At 41.1% G+C, this 23,191-nt stretch overlaps 1 protein-coding gene and 1 long non-coding RNA gene across 2 annotated transcripts in view; one reads left to right on the top strand and one right to left on the bottom strand.

Moving 5' to 3' along the window:
* Nucleotides 1-3,969: 3,969 nt before the first annotated feature.
* The window catches only part of LOC134210658 (uncharacterized), a 35,726-nt gene continuing 16,504 nt past the window's right edge, over nt 3,970-23,191 (bottom strand). The window contains exons 2-3 of the mRNA XM_062686837.1: nt 5,512-5,830; nt 3,970-5,025 (exon numbers count right to left, since the gene is read on the bottom strand). Of these exons, the coding sequence (XP_062542821.1) occupies nt 4,102-5,025; nt 5,512-5,830 (1,243 nt within the window). The 3' untranslated portion in view covers nt 3,970-4,101. The remainder of the gene's footprint in view (nt 5,026-5,511; nt 5,831-23,191) is intronic.
* LOC134210659 (uncharacterized) lies at nt 13,192-13,805 on the top strand. The gene is made up of 2 exons (XR_009978846.1): nt 13,192-13,346; nt 13,417-13,805. It is a non-coding gene; the product is annotated as an uncharacterized LOC134210659 (long non-coding RNA).

Consider the following 23,191-nt stretch of genomic DNA (forward strand, 5'->3'; position numbering starts at 1 on the left):
CCGTTTTGTAAAAGTGGAAAATCTCACTGCTGCACAGTGATTTTGCAACGAAGAGCGAATATACGGAATCTACATTTTTATTTCCTTTAATTGGATCAATTAGGAGTGAAATAAATGGTTGAAAGATATTAATTATTGTGCGAAATAAATGGGAGACTTTTTTAAAATTATCAATCCTATACCTACGGCTTCCAAACAGTTTCCAAACAGTTCTTTCAGCACTTCCACAGTTATTACCCCGAGGTTTCTAAACCAAGTTACCATTTATGCATTCGTATATCATGAGGCTAACACGATAATACTTTTATGCCCAGGGAAGTCGAGACATTTTCCAAACCGAAAATTTTCTAGACCAGCACCGGGAATCGAATCCTGCCACCCTCAGCATGGTCTTGCTTTATAGTCGCGCATCTTACCTCTAGGCCAAGGAGGGCCCCAAAGAAAATGTACCAATTTTAAAACATGTTGATACATGTTTGGGGTCTCCATTTAGCCTTGCGAACAAAGCCGTATGATTGCTCATCTGAAGATGGCGAGTTAGATTCTCGTTCTGGTCTAGGGTGTTTTTATTTCCAACCCCCTGGGCATAGTGTCGCACACGATACATACACATGCAAATTGTGGGCATAGAAAACATTCAATTAATAACTGAGAAAATGCTAAGCGAATACTATATTGAAAATCAGACCAAGTTCCAGTTGGAATGAAGAAGAGAAGAGAGACGATACACCTTTGGCTATACGTGTAGAGTAGATCCTAATGCATTATTCCAGAGATTTGTTGGATAACGCTGAACATAGATATGCTAAGAGTGAAATCAGTAGTGATTCAGTTTCATTCCAAATTTTCGACCACTATTCTAGTTTGCATCTGGAGCAAAATAGAACAAACATGTTGGTTTCTCCAGCAGTGTTCCATTCATGTTTTTCAAATTTTCAATTAAATGAAATTATTATGTTGCTGTCAAGAAAGGCGCCGTAATTGCAAAGTGGATTGATCCGTAGATAAAATGACGCATTCATACACCAAAACAATTGAAAATATTTAAAACTCGTGATTCAAATCTGCAAAAAATAGAACTGAGCGTTATACCAGTTTTATTTTTTTGACATTTGACTGGTATAAAAAATGAATCCAGAACAGCTGCTGGGAAAATGAATGTTCCAGATTCATATTCAAACTGACAGCCCCGAACGATTTGAATCACTGCTGATTTTACTCTAAGTACCACAAATTACATTTTATTCTAAGGACCTCGAAGTGCACGTATCACTCTATGAAACTAGTCGACACACCTTTGGCTACGCGTGTAGGCCTTACTCCAAAGATTTCTAAGATAACGCAGATTATATAAAGTGATCAAATTTTCTTAGCATCACAAAGAGTACGTACCACTTTTAAAACTAGCCGATAGACTTTTGCTTACATGAGTGGACCCCAACGCCTTTCTTCATGGATTTCTCGTATGACTGTGGCCTTACTCCAGAGATTTCTTGGATAGCGCAGAACATAAGCGATGATCACATTTTATTCTTAGGATCACAAAGAGCATGTACTACTCTTGAAACTAGTTGATAGACCGTTGGTTACACGTGTAGATCGAAAGGCCTTTCTCCAGAGACTTCTTGAATGACCCGGAACATATACTTTGAATAAATTTTATGCTAAGTACCACAAATAGCATGTGCCTTGTTTTAATTTCGACGATAGACCTTTGACTACGTGGGTAGACTTTGGGACCTTACTCCAGAGATTTCTTGGATGACTAAAGTCTTACTCCAGGGATTTTATGGATGATCCAGAATATATTATGCAAACACCTTATATTCTAAGGACCGCAAAGAGTGTGTAGACTCTAAGGCCTTACTTCAAGGATTTCTTGTATAATCATTGACAAAAGCTGTGAACCTTAACAGTGGACAAAAAGTATATGAGCTCCCGATTCCAAAACGGCTAAAAGTATCTAAATCTGTTCAACAATTGTTAAAGTTATGAACATACCAATTTCTGGATTTAAAGGGGTATCCTGTCGACCATTCGCGTTGGAAATAATAGGAACCGCTCCCCACGTCCATCTTATCGTATTCGTTTGATTTTCTCACAGACACTACATTTCGTCAAGTTCATAGATGTCAGCGAGTTTTAGCTTCTAGCTATAAAAGTACATGGATATATACATGGATAAATTTTTAAATCTTTAAATTTTTAAATTTTTAAAATTTTAAATTTTTAAATTTTTAAAATTTTTAAATTTTTAAATTTTTGGATTTTTAAATTTGTAAATTTTAAAATTTTTAAATTTTCAAATTTTTAAATCTATAAATTTTTAAAATTTTAAAATTTTAAATTTTTAAATTTTTAAATTTTTAAATTTTTAAATTTTTAAATTTTAAAATTTTAAATTTTAAAACTTTAAAATTTTCAAACTTTTAGATTTTCAATTTTTAAATATCTAAATTTTAAAATTTTTAAATTTTTAAGTTTTAAATTTTTAAATTTTTAAATTTATAATGTTTAAATTTTTGATATTTTCAAATTTTTAAATTTTCAAATTTTAAAATTTTCAAATTTTTAAATTTTCAAATTTTTAAATTTTTAAATTTTTAAATTGTTAAATTTTTAAATTCTTAAATTTTAAATTTTTAAATTTTAAATTTTAAATTTTAAATTTTTAAATTTTAAATTTTTAAATTTTAAATTTTAAATTTTAAATTTTTAAATTTTAAATTTTTAAATTTTAAATTTTAAATTTTTAAATTTTAAATTTTTAAATTTTAAATTTTAAATTTTTAAATTTTTAAATTTTAAATTTTAAATTTTTAAATTTTAAATTTTAAATTTTTAAATTTAAAATTTTAAAAATTTAAAAATTTCAAATTTTAAATTTAAAAATTTTAAATTTTTAAATTTTAAATTTTAAATTTTTAAATTTTAAATTTTTAAATTTTAAATTTTTAAATTTTAAATTTTTAAATTTTAAATTTTTAAATATTTAAATTTTAAATTTTTAAATTTTTAAATTTTTGAAAATTTAAATTTTTAAATTTTTAAGTTTTTTAGTTTTTAAATTTTTACAATTTTAAATTTTTAAATTTTAAAATTTTTTATAAAATTTTTATAAATCTTTAAAATTTTAGAATTTTAAATTTTTAAACCTTTAAATTTTAAATTTTTAAATTTTAAATTTTGAAATTTTTAAATTTTTAAATTTTTAAATTTTTAAATTATTTAATTTTTAAATTTTTAAATTTTTAAATTTTTAAATTTTTAAATTTTTAAATTTTTTAAATTTTTAAATTTTTAAACACCAGCCCACCAGCCCAGTTAAAAAGCGGCGTTCGGTAACTGGGCTGGTGTTTCAGCCCAGTTAGCAAACGGTTGCTGTACAAAAAAAAACTTACAAAAACACATCTCCCTCTTCTGTTAGGTATTTCCTGTCTACTGATTACGTGGAGTGTCATATATCCTAAAATACGTTTCCTTTTCTCTATACAATGGACACCATTTTCAAAAGAGTTTCACCTTCATCAAACAGCTTCTTCTCTCTAATTTGTTACGAATTAGCGTCGCATGAACTACTGGAGGTTATTCACATCTTTAACCTTTTTGGGAGCTTCTTAGATGCGCCAGAAATGCAGCAGATCTTATTATTTATTACCAACGGATTCATCAGAATTAAATCATGGAAAATTAAAAATGAATCGTGTTGATCGAGTGGCCAATAAATTAGTTAATTTCCTTCCCACGACTAATTAATTAGATCTTGTTCGATGGATCTGAAAGTGACCAATGGGAATTCATCAGAAACTTGTCCTTTAAAGGGTCACATATCACCATCTTAGTTTAGAGATAGAAAAGTTTCCTCCAACGACTTCCCACTAGAAGGACCAACTCCAAAATAGCCAAATCATTCAAATGAAAAGCATCATATCCAATAATAAATTCACTTTATTCATCGTGCACAAAAAATAAATACAAAGCTCTGACTAGTTTACTATTTTCGCTTAGCCTACCCAGGAAAATTTGTTATGGCACCTGACTGAAAACGCTCCAATGCACACCAACAAACGTGGCCCCTGCGGTGCAATGCTCCCCACTCACTCACTGCTTTCGCATAATACTTTCAATGGTGAAATTACTCGACTTTAAACCACTACTCGTCTTTCTCGCTCGGTAGCCACTGCTGGCAGCAGCACAAACCGACCCCCTGCTGGCAACGGCAGTTCCGGAAGTACTGCCAACTTCTACCGGTGTCTGTTTTTGTTGTGGTTCCATTTGCGGTGAGCTGTTTACAATGCTCCGCTCATCATTCCCTTCCGGTCGGTTTGCTCTGTAGTCAAAGTGGTTGAGCTGCCGGCGGTCCTCGACGTCGTCGTCGTCGTCGGCTAAATGGTCTCCCGTTGCGCTGGAAGTCGGCGTCATACAGCTTTTCACCTTCAACTCGCCTAGCTCGCTCAGGAATGCATCCAACGAGGGAAAATTCGATTGAAAATTATCTAAATAATTATCAGACGACTTCGCCGCGGTGGCAGCGAAGGTTGCAACGTTCACGGCGGCTAAGGATTCGCCGTAGTCCAGCAGGACGACCGCAGGGGAGCTCGTTAAACTACCGCTATCGGTTGCTTCATCAAAATCTCGTTTTATGTCTTCATTTGTCGAAATTGGACCACCTGAAGCTGATTGTTGCTCGTGATGCTGCAACTGATAGTGCTGCTGGTGGTGATGAAGGTAATTCTGCGTTGGCGAAGAGCAAGTCGAGTTCGACGAAGGACACGGTGAGGCGGCAATCGGCAGTAGCGCACCAGGTAATGATGAAGAGCTCGGCGGCAGCGGCAGCATCGAATGACCAACGTTTCCACCGATGAGCGCCGTTGCCGTTGCCGCGGGGTAGCAGTTCGGTGCGACTGCCTCCAAATTGTGGCCGCCTATCAGATGATGGAAATCGTTCGGGGATGCTGTTGTTTTAATGAATTCCGCCGCGGCCACGGTGGATGACGAAGGGAACGCCATCGCGAACGGTGATGCCTGCAAGAGGGGGAGAAGATGAAACGATGGAATCATCACAGATGGGAAAAAATTTGGACTGATGTTCAGTTAGATAAGGATCTAAAATTGGAAAATTTTTGGGAACACGGTAGAAAATACTAAGGATCCAGAGTGTGAAACCCAGCTTTAATTCTTCTACTTCTTGACAATAGATTTCTTCATTTATGTTCCTGACATCTACTGGATAAAATCTGGGATAAAATTATTAGAACTAGATGTGTAATCTGCTTTTTAATATTCATATGAAGTTTTATTAGACAGCTGTACTAAGTAACATTCTTGTAGCTTTAAAAATTCTAGTTATTTGACAAGTACGCATTTTACAGTTACTGTTTCAATCTACATTTTTCCGTCGTGCAATCAAGTTCATCAGCAGCAAACATTTCCCCGTACGCTAAATATAAAACATAAAAAACACCACGCTAACACATTCGTCAGCCTATCTACCCCGGGAACAACCCTCACCTGGAAGTGGCCGTTCAGGATCATTTTCGCGTTCCGCTGGCGGCGCGTTCTCCGCCGGCGGTAATTGCCCTGCTCGAACATATCGTTTGCCGACGGGTCGAGCATCCAGTAGCTGCCTTTCCCGCCACAACCGAATCCACCGCTGCTGCTGGTGCTGTTGCAATCGTTGGAATCTATCCCATCGCCGGTTGATTTGCCCGGGGAGGGCGACGACGATGACGATTTGTCGCGTGGTACCTTTATGAAGCAATCGTTCAACGATAGGTTGTGCCGGATGGAGTTCTGCCAGCCTTGTTTGTTCTCGCGGTAGTACGGGAAACTATGGAAGAAAAAAATAAGAGTTAATTAATGCTTAAAAATGTGGAAGATAATTATAAACAATCTTGTCAGATAAAAATGGAAGATCCAATATTTGTATCACAAATCTTATCGGATCTTCTCTACTCAGTAATTATAGTCAGATAAAAATGGAAGATCCAATACTTGTATCACAAATCTTATCGGATCTTCTCTACTCAGTAATTATAAGATTAAAAGATATTTCTCGTAAGATGAGTAAGTACTGTTCCATTTGATTCCACCACTTTGCTATATTCACAAGAACGTATTTCGACCTCAAAAGTAAGACTATCGAGGTCAAAATACGTATGTGATAATATTACAAAGCGGTGCGGTGGAATTAAGTAAAATAACAATGATTCATCTTACGATAAGTGAAGGCATTCCACTAAACGAGCATAAAATAATTTACTGTTCTGATTTTTTTATCATCCTTATTTGCTAGAACAATAAAGTATTTGTCAAATAAAGTGACACAAAAATTAAATAAAAGGTGAATGTGATTCATTTCAAGATTCAATCTATGATCTAGTAGAACCAATTCTTGCAGAAGTTCCTCAAAAGATTCCTCCGTTAGCTCTTTTAGGAATTCCAACAACGGATTATCGTCCAAGAGTTCCTCCCTAAAGTTCCTCCAGGAAGTCCTCAGGAAGTCCCTCAAATTCCACTGATATTTCTTCACCGAATTTCTCGAGAAATTCAATATCCAAATTCTCGTAGCTTACTCCAAGAATTCCTCCGGATGTTCCTCCAGAAATTTCCCCGCAAATTTCTTCAAGAACTCCAGAAGTGCCTGCAGAAGTTAATCTAGCACATAATCCAAAAGCTGTAAAGAGATTTATCAAGAAGTTCTTTCCCTCCAGAAATTCTTTCGAAAGATCTTTAAGCGATTCTTCCGCAATTTCCTTCAGCAATTTCTCCAACATTTGGTCCAGGAATTCATCCTGAAGGTCTTTCAGCAACTCTCTTTGAAGTTTTTTTTAAGAGATTCTTGGGAAGAACGATCAAAAAATTCCTCCTGAAGTAACTCCAGGACTTCCTCCCGAATATCGTCGACATAATTCGGAAGGTCCTCCAGAAATTCCTCAGGAAGCTCGTCCAAGAGCTCCACCAGCAACAGAACGAGCCAGGCTACGTCTCGGTATTGAAGAAATCTCGGGTACTTATTCAAAAGGATGTATGTGATTTTGTAAACAAAGATTGAAACGTCGATTTGTCCAATCTGATAACACTCCCACGCAAACCAACACCACCAACAGGTAGCCGAAGGCTTCTCCTACATGTATGTGGGGATGGTTTGCGTGGTAGTGTTATCAGATTGGACAAATCGACGTTTCAATCTTTGTTTACAAAATCACATACGTCTTTTTGAATAAGTACCCGAGAAATGAAAAAAAAACATCACCGGAGGTTCGTTCAGGAATTCCTCCGTTAGTTCTTGAAGAAATACCTCCGGAAGATACTTCAGGAATTCGTCCAGAAGTTCCTCCAGCAATTGCTCTGGAAAATCGTCCAGGAATTTCTCCGAAAACCCTTCCAGGAATTTTTCCGGAGGCTCGTCTAGGTATTCCGCCGAGAGTTCGTCCAGAAATTTCCGCAGAAGTTCCTCCAGGAATTCTTCCGGAAGTTATTCCAGTAGTTTTTCGTAATTTGTCCAGTAATTTCCCCAAAAGGTCATCCTGGTATTCCTCTAGAACAGCAGTTCTCAACCTGGGGTACATGTACCCCAAGGGTACCTTCGATGGCCCCAGGGAGTACCTCGGACAAAATGCGTAATGACGGATATAGGGGAACTGTTCCGTTTTCCATCTCACTGAACATATATTCATCCCATCGCAAAACAAATAAATACAGCACCAATCTCGCCGTTTTTTTTTTCGCTAACATGCATACCCACTACAAAAAAATCACAAAAATAAGAAACAAATCAAATTCCTTTTCATTGCTTTGTTTTTGATGGGATGGACATGGGAGCTATGAGATGAAGTGCCGAGCAGTTCCCCTATTACAATTACAATAAAAACTTATTAATAAAGCTTTAAAATTGTATGATTTTTTATTCCAAAACTTCCTATTCTACATAATATGCACAACATTATCGGTATATCAAAGCACTGCACATTACAACCAACACAGTGTATGGAGGACTGTGGGCCAAAATATCAAAAGAACAAAACGTCGAGTGAATTAAATCTAGAATCTAAGGGTTTGGAAACCTCCATTCGAGAGCCATTAAGGCTTTTTCTCAATAGCTTTGCTGCATGAGGCTTGAAATCCTTCTTCTGAGCAAAACCTCATTTCAAGAGACTTGCAAGAGGCTCGGAAGCCTCCTTCCAAGAGGCTCGGAAGCCTCCTTCCAAGAGGCTCGGAAGCCTCCTTACAAGAGGCTCGGAAGCCTCCTTCCAAGAAGCTCGGAAGCCTCCCTCCAAGAGGCTCGGAAGCCACCTTCCAAGAGGCTCGGAAGCCACCTTCCAAGAGGCTCGGAAGCCACCTTCCAAGAAGCTCGGAAGCCTCCTTCCAAGAGGCTCGGAAGCCTCCTTCCAAGAGGCTCGGAAGCCTCCTTCCAAGAGGAAGCCTCCTTTCAAGAGGCTCGAAAGCCTCCTTTCAAGAGGCTCGAAAGCCTCCTTTCAAGAGGCTCGGAAGCCTCCTTCCAAGAGGCTCGGAAGCCTCCTTTCAAGAGGCTCGGAAGCCTCCTTCCAAGAGGCTAGGAAGCCTCCTTCCAAGAGGCTCGGAAGCCTCCTTCCAAGAGGCTCGGAAGCCTCCTTCCAAGAGGCTCGGAAGCCTCTTTCCAAGAGGCTCGGAAGCCTCCTTTCAAGAGGCCCGGAAGCCTCCTTTCAAGAGGCTCAGGCCTCCTTCCAAGAGGCTCAGGAAGCCTCCTTCCAAGAGGCCTCAGAAGCCTCCTTCCAAGAGGTTCGTAAGTCTCCTTTCAAGAGGCTCGGAAGCCTCATTCCAAGAGGCTCAGAAGCCTCCTTCCAAGAGGCTCGGAAGCCTCCTTCCAAGAGGCTCGGAAGCCTCCTTCCAAGAGGCTCGGAAGCCTCCTTCCAAGAGGCTCGGAGGCCTCCTTCCAAGAGGAAGCCTCCTTTCAAGAGACTCGGAAGCCTCCTTCGAAGCGGCTCGGAAGCCTCCTTCCAAGAAGCTCGGAAGCCTCCTTCCAAGAGGCTCGGAAGCCACCTTCCAAGAATCTCGGAAGCCACCTTCCAAGAAGCTCGGAAGCCTCCTTCCAAGAGGCTCGGAAGCCTCCTTCCAAGAGGAAGCCTCCTTTCAAGAGGCTCGGAAGCCTCCTTTCAAGAGGCTCGGAAGCCTCCTTCCAAGAGGCTCGGAAGCCTCCTTCCAAGAGGCTCGGAAGCCTCCTTCCAAGAGGCTCGGAAGCCTCCTTCCAAGAGGCTCGGAAGCCTCCTTCCAAGAGGCTCGGATGCCTCCTTCCAAGAGGCTCGGATGCCTCCTTCCAAGAGGCTCGGAAGCCTCCTTCCAAGAGGCTCGGAAGCCTCCTTCCAAGAGGCTCGGAAGCCTCCTTCCAAGAGGCTCGGAAGCCTCCTTCCAAGAGGCTCGGAAGCCTCCTTCCAATAGGCTCGGAAGCCTCCTTCCAAGAGGCTCGGAAGCCTCCTTCCAAGAGGCTCGGAAGCCTCCTTCCAAGAGGCTCGTACTGATTTTCAACTATTTACTATCGATAATTGCAAAGTTAAGGAACTTGCAGATTTGGATCAAATCCCCAATTCAAACAAGATTTTTGCGGAATTCAATATTGTGATTTTAATCAATGAAAGAAGGTAATGCTCTCTTTGAATGACCGCATCCGGGCGGTATAAGGCAAAATTTGGGAAAATGCCTTCTTGAAATGGACACGTTTGCTCGGTATAAAAAAAAAGAATGGAGGTAATCCCTTCTATGAATTAACGCATATGCCCGGTATTAAGCAAGAGGGAAAGATTATGCCTTTCTTGAATGGATGCGACTGCCCGGTATAAGACGAAAGGAGGGGTAACGCTTTCTTTAAATGGATGCGTCTACACGGTATAAGGCGAAAGGAGTTGATAATGCCTACTTTAAAAGAACGCCTCTGCTCAGTATAAGGCGAAGGGAGGAGTAATTATTTCATTAAATGGATGCGTCTGCCCAGTATAAGGCGAAAGGAGTTGATAACGTCTTCTTTAAACGAACGTGTCTGTCCGAAGTGAGAGGGAGGGGTAATGCATTCTTTAAATGGTGAAGGGAGAGTATAATGCCTGCTTTCAAAGAACGCGTCCTTGGGCCCCGTGAATTTTTAATGGGGCCGGGATTTTGATTTTCCATGCGTAAATCCCGAAAACATTTACATAATACGTGGGAAAAAAATCCGCGGACCAAATTCCCAAGGTATGAGGCTACCTTAATGCTAGGAGTTCCTTCTGAAATTCCTAATTTCTCGATAGTTCAACATGGAAATCTTAACAACGTTTTGCTCCGGAAGTTCCTTCTTACATGGTTCTTGAGGAAATCCTCCAAAAGTTCCTTGAGGGATTCCTCTGAAAGTTCCTTGAAGGATTACTCCGAAAGTTTATTCAGGAATTTCTCCGGAACTTCCTCCAAGAATTGCTCCGGAAATTCCTCAAGGAGCTTCCGGAGGAATTCCTCAAGGAACTTTCGGAGGAATTCCTCAATGAACTTCCAGAGGAATTGCTCAAGGTACTTCCGGGGGCATTTATGTACGAAACTTGCAGAGGAATTCCTGAAGGAAACTTCGAGTAAGTTTCTGTATTCCAGAAGGATTTGCTGGAGAAATTATTGCAGGAATTTCTAAATTAATCCTGGAGCCCCAGAGAAAATCGTGGAACAGCATTCAAAGATATTCCTAGAAGAATTTCTGAAGGAATTCATCTGGAAGAGATCCCTTGAAAAAAATATGGAGGAATGCCTGAAAGCTATCGCTATAATGAATGCATACAAGATTACAAAAATTCAAGAAAGAATTCCTGGAAGAATTACTGAAGTAATTTCTGGCAGAATTTCCGAAGAAAATTCTGAAACGCACGAAAGAGTTTTTTGGAGAATTTCAAAAGAAATTCTGCATATTATTCAAGAAAGAATTCTATTCGGTATTCCTCAAATATACTTTTCTGACAATTCTTAGCGGATTTTGTGAACGGGTTTCAAGGGGGATTCCCAAACTATACGCATTTTATTTGAATAACCGGACAGTTTCGTTTTTTTCCTTCTGCTTGTTTATTCCACACACTCCCACCCTGAGACGATACCTGCAAAGACGGCTTATTTTTCCTTGTTTTGACACTTGTTCTTCTTTTCATCACAGTTGATCATCGATTCTCAACTGTTTCCTTGAGTGTTTCACCTAAATCCAGGGTAGAATCTTTTGAGCGCAATAAAAGTGTTTGTGATTTACGGATTTGAAAACTTTTTTTTTATAAAGATTTTTCTTTCGGAAATAAAACACGTATTCATAACAGTTCAATATTAAGCTGTCCGGCTTTTCTAGAATACTTTTCAAAGTGAAAAAGTACTCGTAAAACAAAATCATTCGGAATACTTTTTGAGGGATACCAATACTTTTACACAAAAGGTGCTGGTTGCATCTGACAATTCGTGACAGCGCTTGCTGGTTGCAGATGAAGTTACATTTTTTCCTCTTTGCAAGTCCCGTCCCAGCTCCCACCCACCTGCGTGGTATTGACAGTTGAAGTATAGTTGTATTGGTGAACCCGGTGCGAAACTGTGAAACAACACAGTGCGAACCCGACAGCTTTGGGATTGGAACTAGTTCCGAACCTAGTTCCAACCTGAGCGAAAAAAAAAACGTTTTGATAGCACTTAGGTTGGAACTGGTTCCAACATGGGCTGAAACTTTTTAAAAACGAATTCGACATAACATTACTTCCCTTCCATCCGTATTTGTAAGGACGTGGCTAGGTATACAAATGCTATGACTGACTCTATGCTATGCTATGACTGACTCCAGATAGACTTGACAGACAATCTGCGGTGATATTATTCGCTCCCTTACGGTTCTCAAGTTGGATCTCGAGAAACCACCTAGTCATCCTGAGTTTCTGGATGATGACGAGCTACCAGGGTTCGTAATGCTCACTCAATCTCAGGAGCACATGATTTTCCCTCACGAAAGTTTTCGGGGAGAAATCGCTTTTCGGGAAAGAAAAACAGCCTGGAGAGTGATAACAATTTTTCGCTCACTTCGATTGCCGCTAAACGTTTGCTCTTTTTCTTTCATATTCGAGTCTTTTCGTGGCATCATAAATGCAAATTGTAGTAGCTTTTGTGGAACAAATAACTTAATGCTTTCATACAGATAGCGTGGTGGTGTGGCTAGAATGAGCGCATCCCCACAGCTATTATTGTTACTATTCTGGGTTCGAATCCCGGCGCGGCCATACAATTTTGTAATTGTTCTGCGATAATTCTCGCGAAAAGTGAGTGAGAGGTAAAAGTAATGAAACGAAAAAGGATTTTCATCTAATAGGCAAGATTTTCGTTTATCTTCCAATGCTAATTCTAGAGAAAATACTGATGGGTGAAAGATGATCCTCAACATAAACAACGAAACAGGATTTTCCATTGGCCCGAAAAACGCTTGCTTTGGTTTCATTGAAATGATAAGTCGAAACCCTGCGAGCTACAAAAGACTCCTTCCACGTAATGGTGAAAATTTTCTATCGCCTACAATACCGCCGAATTGCCACATGTTTGCGTTTTGTAACATTCTCTCTTACCCGAGCAGGAGCGACGACCTCGATAACAGAAATTGGTATGAGCCAGCCAGTGGCGTAGCCAGAAAATTGGTCTGGGGGTCTTCCGAACTTTTATTTCTTCGAAAAAAAATTCTTCTGAAAATTTTGTCTCTGGGGGTTTTATGCCCAAAACCACCCCCTGGCTACGCCACTGGAGCTAGCCATGCATAAGAGGTAAAATACAAAAAAATAATACCAAAAATTAATATGCGTAATATTTTAGGCGTAGCATGCTAAAGTATTTCAATACCAAACAAATAATAATATGTTATGCCTTCAGTATTGTGCATATTAATTTTTGGTATTTTACCTCTTATGCAAGACTAGTTCATAACAGAGTCTGGTATCAATAACAGAATGAGGTATTATTGAGTTAATTTCCCCTGCTAGCGTGTGAATGTAAGATGAGGCGATAGATTTACCAATTGTTATGGAATTTCCTATTTTTACCGTTATATGCCCCATCGAATATTTATTTGATTTCATTACCACAATAACAAAAGTATAAACAAAACATCAACCACCAAAACCAAAACATAAGCACTAACGAGGCAATTCCCAGAATAGCGGCGTTTTCGAATATTATCACCGCTGATAATATATAACTACCGCGATGATGAACCTTTTCGCATTCAGTGCTTTCGCAGCAACAAACCGAACCGCAGTTGTGTGCCCGAATTCGTGCGGTAAAGATGAAATCTATCGCCCTTTTTGTGCTCTGTTTGGTATTTGCAGCAGCCATTGTTGGCGCCCATAAAGGTACATCCATTTGCTATACAGTGCAACAAAACTGCGGATGAAGTACTAACGAGCATGTGATTGATTTCAGACCAACATCTTCACCCCCTTGAAGAATACAGTACGTGCGGAACTGCGTGCCCGGCCACATGTGAGTCGATCAAGCGGACGGAACCTACTAGGTGCATTGCCATGTGCGTAGAAGGGTGGTCCTGTAAGGCAGGATACGTTCGCAACAATAACAAAAAGTGCGTTTTGCCATCCCAGTGTCCTCGATAGATGATGCTGAGAGCCAGTTATTAAGGGTTGTTCCGGAGCTATCCCAAATAGCCATATTTGTTTTGAGACACCTTTGAAATTAAGTGGAAGCACGACTTGTTATAAACAAAGTTTAAATCTAAAGTGCAAATCTCATCGTAAATCTTATTTTTTTCCAGAAACTGCAGTAATGCATTCAAATATCTGTTAATAAATGTAAATTTATGGATACAATAAAATCAGTCCTCCTTAAGTGCTATCATCCTTATTTGCTATGGTACATTTTAAAAAATTATTATTGCATTTCAATTGCCTCTGGCAGTTTGGATTTTTCCTCTGGTCAAATTGAATCATGTAGGCAATACAATGTCGTTAACTTAAACTAAACTTAACCTAATTTATACTAAGAGTTCAAAGAGCTAATCGTTACAATAGAAGATTGCAACAATTTTTGTCTAAAATTGGAAATTATTTTATTGGACATTTGTTGCAATGTCTCAACTCAATTTTAGAAATTCTATGAAGTTCATTGGTACTATACCACGGAGGCAATTTCAGGATCCTTTTTAAAAATCATAGTGACAATATGTCTGCTAGAAGGTTTCAAATAAGAAGCTCTCGGTTTATGCGGAAAAATTATAAGCTACTCAGCAAGCCACATGAGAATACTTGGAAGCATTGAAAAATATCCAGACTTTTTTGCAATCTACTACAAATGCCACGTAGGCTTCGCCCTTTGGCTGAGAGGCCCGAGTCATCTGCAAACAAAGATTTTTGACACCCTGGTGGTAAATCAGGTACAGGGGTTAGACAAAAAGGTTGAGATAGACAAAATTTAGTCGAAGTTCAAATCAGCATAACCTTGCGTAGAAAGATCCGATTTTGATGAAACTGGGACCATCGACGCGGAAACTCTTGTAGTCTACTGTCCTCATTCAAAACCTTCGATTGGCCCTTGGCCACCGGAGATGTTCCGGGTTTTCCAAGGATATGATCAACATACCTTTTTTCCACTGCTTGTCATTTAATGTGAAGTTTACTTTCATTATGTTTTATGCTTTCTCCAAAAAATAGAACTAGTATGCTGACCAACGGTGGCTGTTGATCGAGAATCAATCAAAACTACACAGAAATATAGCTATTTCCGTAAAAAAAACCTTTACAAGAACATGATGAAATGATAATTAATTGGAAAAAAAGTAAATATAAGTATCTCACTTCATGGCTTTGCAAGACGATGATTACAGAAACATTTCCAGAATGATAGTGTCCACTGCCACCCTTATAACAGGTTCCAAGGGCCTTCCAAAAAGGGTCGGTTTTGGCACCATCTGGAGCCATGCATATATAGGTGTCAAAATTCATGTTTTTCCAAGACGATGAATATATGATCTTTATTAAAGATACAGTTTGAGGACTGTAAGACTCTCGGGCCAATTTGTAACTAGTTCCAGGTGTTCTGCGAAAGTGACATTTGTTGGGTGTATGGCCAATGCCGTACCGTCTCCCCATATTTCTGCGTACACCTAACAGATTTCGATCAGCAGCCAGTGTTAGTCAGCATATTAGGAGAAACTGGGGTAATATGCACCCCCGGGGCAAAACGACCCTTTGACGTTTTTGAGGACATTTTCGGTAATTTTTTGAGAGTATTTACTACAGCGCATGTAGTTCGGATCTTGAACTACGAATCTAGAAGTAAACATTCTTGGAAATAGCGCCAAAATGCCTTGAAACACCGCAAAAATGCCAAAAGGTCGTTCTACCCCGGGGGTGCATTTTACCCCAGTTTACCCTAGTTCTATTTGCTGGGGAAAGTATTAAACATGATGGCAGTACACGTTCCATAAAATGACAAGCCTAAGAAAAAATGCATTTTTAACATACCCTCGGAAAACCCGGAACATCTCCGGTGGCCGTGGGCCAATCTAAGGTTTTGAATGAGAACAGTCTCCACGTCCGATGGTCCCAATTTCATCAAAATCGTATCATTCTACGCAAAGTTATGCTGATTTGAACTTTGACAAAATTTTGCCTATCTTAACCTTTTTGTCTAACCACTGTACAGCTGCTAACCGCAAGTCGAGCACATCTGAACTTTTGGCAATTTTGAGTAATTATCATATTTCACTTTATTTTCACAAGGCTATTCTATGCGAGAAGTTTGTTCTATAAAAATGAAAAAAATACCAAGTCAAATTGTCCCATATGGAAAAGTAATCGCAAGTCAGTCACATCGAATCACTTCGTAGAATGGCATACAAACTGATCATATTTGATCAATACATGTGCATAGAACACCTCTCAAATACAAAAACAAATCATTTCGAAAGAAAAATGCGGAGCATTGTGTAAGCATTTAAAATATTAGTTTATGTTGGAATATGCGATGCATCAGTAAATTTCAACACAACGTGTTGATACTTGCACGCTACATATACATACACTGACCTCACAATCATGGGTGACACACTAATATGAGTCATTTCCATTTAACCAACAAGCAAATTTGAGTGATTAATTATTGTTACAAAGTGACCCATATAGGTTGGGTCAGTGTAGCAAAAGTTCTTTGGAATATGTTTTAGTTTTTTTTTTTTTTTTTTTTAACTTTCGTTTATTTGGAAGGCTCATTTGCCGTGAAGCGTTACGGAGCCGAAATCAAGTTTAACAATACATTTCTTGATTCTTATACATAGTGTTAGTTTTGGGGAACCGAAAGACTCGCGGTTTAGTCGAGGTTAGGGAATACAATAATACAGTAGGAAAGGAAAGGATTTTAGGGTGCTTAAGTAATTTTTATGCTGATGTTCACAAAGTTGACATTCCTCGCATTTTACATCTGTAACGGGACAAACAAACTTTTTGGGAGACAACGACGAGAGGAAGACATACGGAAGGGATTAACGACAGACATGGAAATGTACAACAAGAGGAAGACATTCGATATGGGGTACGACAGACAAGGGAATGGGCAGACAATGATTACAGTTTTACATCAGCAACTTTCAAAATTGGTGGACCAGGGACATGTACTCGAGATCAAGGCCCGACAACACTTCCCTAATAGGCTTTGGTTGTTTTCCTCGGACCCGGAGATGTTCAGTTAGCGCAGATCTGGGGCCACGATGCTCCTCGCACGCCCACACGACATGATCGATGTCCTGATAATCCTCGCCGCAAACACAGAGATTTCCTTCCGAGAGCCCCACTCTGAAAAGATGTGCATTTAGAGTGTAGTGATTGGACATTAGACGACACATGGTTCGAATGAAGTCTCGTCCCATATTCAATTTTTTGAACCATGGACGCTTCGACACCTGCGGGCGAATTGAATACAGCCATCTACCCAACTCCCCATTTGTCCATTTCTGTTGCCAGCTGTTCAAGGTTTCCTGACGAACTAATGTGAAAAATTCATCGAAGGCGATTTTCCGATCGTAAATATCACCTTCCATAGCGCCCACCTTAGCCAAAGAGTCCGCTTTCTCATTTCCCGGGATCGAGCAATGAGAAGGGACCCAAGCCATGGTGATTGTGTAAGACCGTTGTGATAAGGCACTCAAAGCTTTCCGTATCCCATTTAGAAGATACGCTGAGTGCTTAACCGGTTTCATTGACCGAACAGCCTCCAAGGAACTTAGACTGTCGGTGAAGATGAAAAAGTGGTCAGGAGGTAGGGATGCGATTTGCTCGAGTGAATAGTGTATAGCTGCTAGCTCAGCAGTATACACGGAACAAGGCTCTTTGAGCTTAAAGTAGGCGCTATGAAAAACGTTGAAAACACCGGAAACCAGTGGAGTCATCAATTTTGACCCGTCTGTAAAAAGCTTCTCTCCTCACTGGCGTGCCCGTATTTGCTTGCAAATAATGGAGGTATGACCGCCGCACACAGGAAGTCTGGTATTCCATGAACCTCCTGCTTCATGGATAGATCAAAAGTAACAGAGGAACTGTAAGAGTCTAAGAAGTTAGCACGATTGGTATCTACCGAAGAAGGGCTTACCTCCAGCGTTATGTACCAGTGGTAAATACTCATGAATCGAGATTGAGGGTTTTGTTCGAGCAGCTTCTCGAAGTTATCAATGACCAATGGATTGAGAACCTCACAGCGGATGAGGAACCGGAGCGATAATTCCGCGAAACGATCTGTTAGTGGCAGTACTCCCGCAAGTACTTCCAAGCTCATTGTATGTGTCGAATTCATACATCCTAACGCGATACGGAGACAGCGGTACTGAATCCTTTGAAGCTTCAGCATGTGTGTTTTAGCCGCGGACTGGAAGCAGAAACTACCGTATTCGAGAACCGACAAAATGGTTGTTCCATACAACGTCATAAGATCTGCGGGATGCGCTCCTACCATGTTCCGGGTTATTGATCGCATGAAGTTGATCCGTTTCTGGCATTTTGTGTCAGATACACATTGTGCTTCCGGAGGGTACATTTCGAGTCGAACCAGACCCGGGGGTTTTTAGAAGTTATGCTATGGGTGATTGTCTTACCCATCAGTTGGAGCGGGAACTTTGCCGGCTTATGTTTTTTTGAAAAGACAACCATCTCAGTTTTCTCCGGAGAGAATTCGATACCCAGCTTCGTAGCCCAAGTGGACAAATTGTCCAGAGTATCTTGCAACGGTCCTTGCAGATCAACCGATGTTGGCCCCGAAACGGATACAACACAATCATCTGCAAGCTGTCTCAACGAGCAATTTGGCATGAGACATTCATCAATGTCTCTGACGTAAAAATTGTAAAATAGGGGGCTCAAACATGACCCCTGGGGGAAACCCATGTAGCTAATTCGTGAAGTTGCCGAGTCACCATGAGAAAAACTCATACGCTTCTCTGATAACAAATTGTACAAAGAGTTGTTCAAAATTGATGAAAGTCCACACATCGACGCAAACAGTATAAAAAGCCTCCTTAATGTCCAAAAACACTGAGCCCATTTGCTCTTTTTAGCGAAAGTAAGCTGAATTTCTGAAGAAAGCAACGCAAGACAGTCGTTCGTTCCCTTGCCCTGCGGAAACCAAATTGTGTATCTGACAACAAACTATTCGATTCAACCCATTTGTCTAGCCGGAAGAGAATCATCTTCTCCAACAGCTTCCGAAGACATGACAGCATCGCGATGGGGCGATACGAGTTACAATCCGACGCGGGTTTTCCGGGCTTCTGGATGGCTATCACCCTCACTTCCTCCAATCATCCGGAACAATGTTGCACTCCAGTAACTGATTGAACAAGTTCAATAAGCGCCTCTTCGCGACGTCTGGGAGGTTTTGAGCAAATTGAACCTGATTCTATCCATCCCTGGAGCGGAATTGTTACATGAAAGGAGAGCAAGTGAGAATTCAATCATCGAAAAGGGACGATCCATATCATCCCTGTCTGCAAAAGCATCACGTAGCTCTTGCCTCACCGGTACCGAATCCGGACAAACTTTCTTTGCGAAGTCAAGTATCCACCGCGACGAGCTTTCACGATCTTCGTTTACGGACGACGCGTTGCGCATTCTTCTCCCGACGGTCCACAGAGTTTTCATTGAAGTCTCGCGCGATAAACCTTCAACAAAAGTGCGCCAATATCCGCGCTTCTTCACTTTGACCAGTTTCTTGAACTGGATTTCGAGCGCGGTGTATCGTTTGTGAAGTGTTTCCGAAATTCTTTGAACGCGGCGGATTTCTCGCGATAAAGTTGCGTACACTCGATGTCCCACCACGGACTGTAGGGTTTCCTACGAACCGAAGCTCCTGGCACCGGCCGACGTTGTGCCTGAAGAGCGCTTTCAAGAATCAACTGCGATAGAAACTTGTACTCTTCCCGCGGGGGAAGTGCTTCTATCGACTGTATGCCATCGCTGATGGCGTCCGCATATTTGCCCCAATCGATGTGCTTCGTGAGGTCATATGAAAGATCGATGGAAGCAGATTGCTTATGTCCATTGGAAATCGAAACTTCGATCGGCAAATGATCACTACCATGGGGATCTTGGACCACCTTCCAAGTACAGTCCAACGATAATGAGCTCGCACAAATGGAAAGATCTAGACGGCTATCTCTTGCTGGAGGAGCCACTCGTGTAACTTCTCCTGTATTCTAAATTGACATATTGAGGTCGTTGACATATTGAGTCGTCGCAGAGGTCGTATATCATTGATGAACGGTTGTCGTCGTACAGTTCCCCCCAGCCTGTTCCGTGGGAGTTAAAATCTCCCAGGAGCAACCGTGGCTCGGGCATAACCGAGCAGATGTGCGAGAGATCTCTTCGAGATATCGCGGTGTTTGGAGGAAGATATATCGAGGCGATACTGAGGTCTTTTCCTCGAATAGTCACCTGACATGCGACAGCTTCGGTGCCAGACATCGGCGCAAGATCGACTCTATAGAAGGAGTGCTGTTTTTGATCCCTAAAAGCACCCTCCATATCGATTTGCCCGATCGCGGCGGATTATGTTGAAATCAGGAAAATGAAGGTTCACATCTGGTGTTAGCCATGTTTCACATAAAGCAAAAGCATCGCATTGTAATATGTTAACTCAAAATTTTAAAATATCTAATTTTGGAAGAATACTTCGACAGTTCCACTGTAGAATCGAAATCATGTTACCCTTATTGACTAAGTTAGCCATCGAAGGATACAAATGACTCGAGGAGGGGCATTTTCGAAGCCAGCTGCTTCAGGAGAGGAGTCAGAATAGGAAGAACAGTTTTGACCATGTTCTTCACGGGGTCGGAAGCATCAAAGAAGTTGAGGATGAGCTCCACGATGCCAGAAAGTGTGAACATTGGAGCGCTCGGGAGTTCTTCTGCTCGCTCTGTATGCTCTCTTTCTGGCTGAGAAATCGCAAAAAATGGGGTATCTGGGATTTTAGATGTTCCCGGAAGCGGTGGAAACTCTCGATCATCCCGATGTGAAACCACAAAAGTTGATCGTTTTTGAGTATTTCCTCCCGCTTTGAATTTGACCATGTTGGATTGGGGCTCACTTTGAGGCTGTTTTCTAGGCTTTTCGAGGGTCGCTGGCTCTGTTTTATTCTCTTCCTCGTTGAGCCATTGAAAACAAAGGGAACCCCATTTCCAACCTCGGAGTCAGAGCTACCTTGATCGTCCAAAGGAAGAGACGAGTAGATGGTGTCAGAAACGAGTGGAGGAGCGGCCTTCCTCAACATTTCGGCGTAACTTCGCCGAGAACGTTGCTGAAGAGACCGCTTCTGGTGGATTCGCTGCTGTATGTACGTTGGGCAAGCTTCAAGAGCATGTGGAGGGCTTTCGTTACAATAGACACATTTCGGTGCCGTCTTGCACGCTCCCTCCACATGCTTCTCTCCGCATGATGCACAGCGAGGTTTATTGCAACAGTACTGAGCGGTGTGGCCCAGCTGCTTGCAATTAACACAATTCATCACCTTCGGTACATACAGCCGAACAGGTAGACGAAGTTTGCCAATCACTACGTAGTCAGGCAGTGTGGACCCGGAAAAAGTGACGCAGAAAGAGTCAGACGGGGAATAACTCCGCTTCTCTCCCTCCTGGGACACCGAATACATTTGTTTGCAATCCAGTATCGCAACAGGAGGCAAAGAAACGTTCTTGAAACGACCGAAACCTTGTTTCAAATCGTCGCATGTCATACTTCCCTCCGTCACCACCCGCGATCTCACACACTGCTGACGGTAAATACACCCTATATTCGAGAGTGAAAAGCTCACAGGTGACAATCTCGTTGGCCTGTTTGCGATCACTGACCGTGACACGGAGTTTACTGGACCCAACCATGTCAATGGTCGTGACAGACGAAAATCGCTTTTCCAGATCTTTGCTAATCTGGCTGATATTCAAACGTTTGGGTCGAAAGAAAACAACATACGGCCCACTAGAGTCGTGAGGGTAGACCTTGGGACGGGGGCTCGTAGAGGAAATTTTAGCGTTGCTGGTGTCCATTTCGTTTTGGTTTGGAACACCCGAATGCAACGAAACATCTGACATGGAATACGAAGTACCCCCGCCAACTTCGCCTTCGCGCATAGCGGACACGAAATGCGCCGCTGCAGCGAGGCACAATCTATTTAAAACTAAACAATCATCACAACAAGGGCAGAAAAAAACACACACACAAACAAAATAATGATTTGGGATAGAGGGGAAGACGAGTAAAAAAGAATGAAAAAACTATTCCAATAAGATGCAGAAGAGAGGGTACAATGAGAGGAGCTCAATTAAATACTTGCGTTCACACTGCTGTGTTGCCGGCTAACAGTTCTGGCAGCACACACTAGCTCGATGGACACTCGCCGGTGGTGCGGTCGAAGCGAACCACGCTATTGTTGGTGTTCTCGCCGCACCCAACACTGCAACTGGGTGGATGGATGGTGGCAGGACGGCGGCGTCTGTGTTGGTGGAGACGCACGATGGATGATGACTGTCGGCGTGGGACGATGATGCCTGCGCCTGCGATGGACGCCGAATAAACTGCAAAGTTTTGCGTAGTTGCAAAACCAACGAAATGGCTACTTAACTGCTACAGCTAAGCACCACTTCCACTCAAGCACTATGCTTCAAAACACTTTCGGAAAAAACCACTACCTGGACTTCAGGAAAAACCGAATGAGAAGCAGACCGTACGCGGATTTACAACCGTCTCGCACGGATGCTCGACGTGGAATGATATGTTTTAGTTTATGATAATAAAGATTTTTTAAGGTGATGTTTACTTACCATTTTACTTAATAAACAACGACAACGATTGTACTATTGTGAAATCATTCTAATTTCTCACGCAGAGAATGAGTTGGATATTATTTATTCATTCAGACTAAGGCCAAAGTCGCCTGTGCGGTATATAAGAGTCTTCTCCATTCTGCCCTGTCCATGGCTACACGTCGGGGCCCTCCTTAGCCGTGCGGTAAGATGCGCGGCTACAAAGCAAGACCATGCTGAGGGTGGCTGGGTTCGATTCCCGGTGCCGATCTAGGCAATTTTCGGATTGGAAATTGTCTCGACTACCCTGGGCATAAAAGTATCATCGTGTTAGCCTCATGATATACGAATGCAGAAATGGTATCCTGGCTTAGAAACCTCGCAGTTAATAACTGTGGAAGTGCTTAATGAAGCTGCGAGGCGGCAATGTCCCAGTGGGGGATGTAATGCCAATGAAGAAGAAGAAGATGGCTACACGTCGCCACCCATTATGAATGACTTGGATGTTAAACTGATTTACTTCAGGGCTTTGATACATTTACGCGTAGTTTTTTTTACCATTTAATCAATAAAATTAAATGATGAGAATAAGGCGTAATCAACCTATTTTCGAATGTTATTCATATGAGTCGCGATGATATGCTTCAAAATCACAAGCGAGATTGCTCGGTGAGCGCATTTTTGATATCTGAGAATGATTATATCAACAGATTCATCAGCTAATAGAATTATTAAAAAATAAAATTGCTGCTATTTGTATTCTCAGCTCATGAGTGCAAAAACCAATGATAGTCATGCTTACAGACACGTCCACGTGCCAAAATATGGGCGGGCCTCGGGACAAAATGACAAGAAGCAGAAATGACGTAGCGGAATTCTTAAGAAGCATGAGACACTTCCTGCAAA

Source organism: Armigeres subalbatus, chromosome 2 (genome assembly GCF_024139115.2).
Source record: "Armigeres subalbatus isolate Guangzhou_Male chromosome 2, GZ_Asu_2, whole genome shotgun sequence".
In the NCBI taxonomy this organism is placed as follows: Eukaryota; Metazoa; Arthropoda; class Insecta; order Diptera; family Culicidae; genus Armigeres; species Armigeres subalbatus.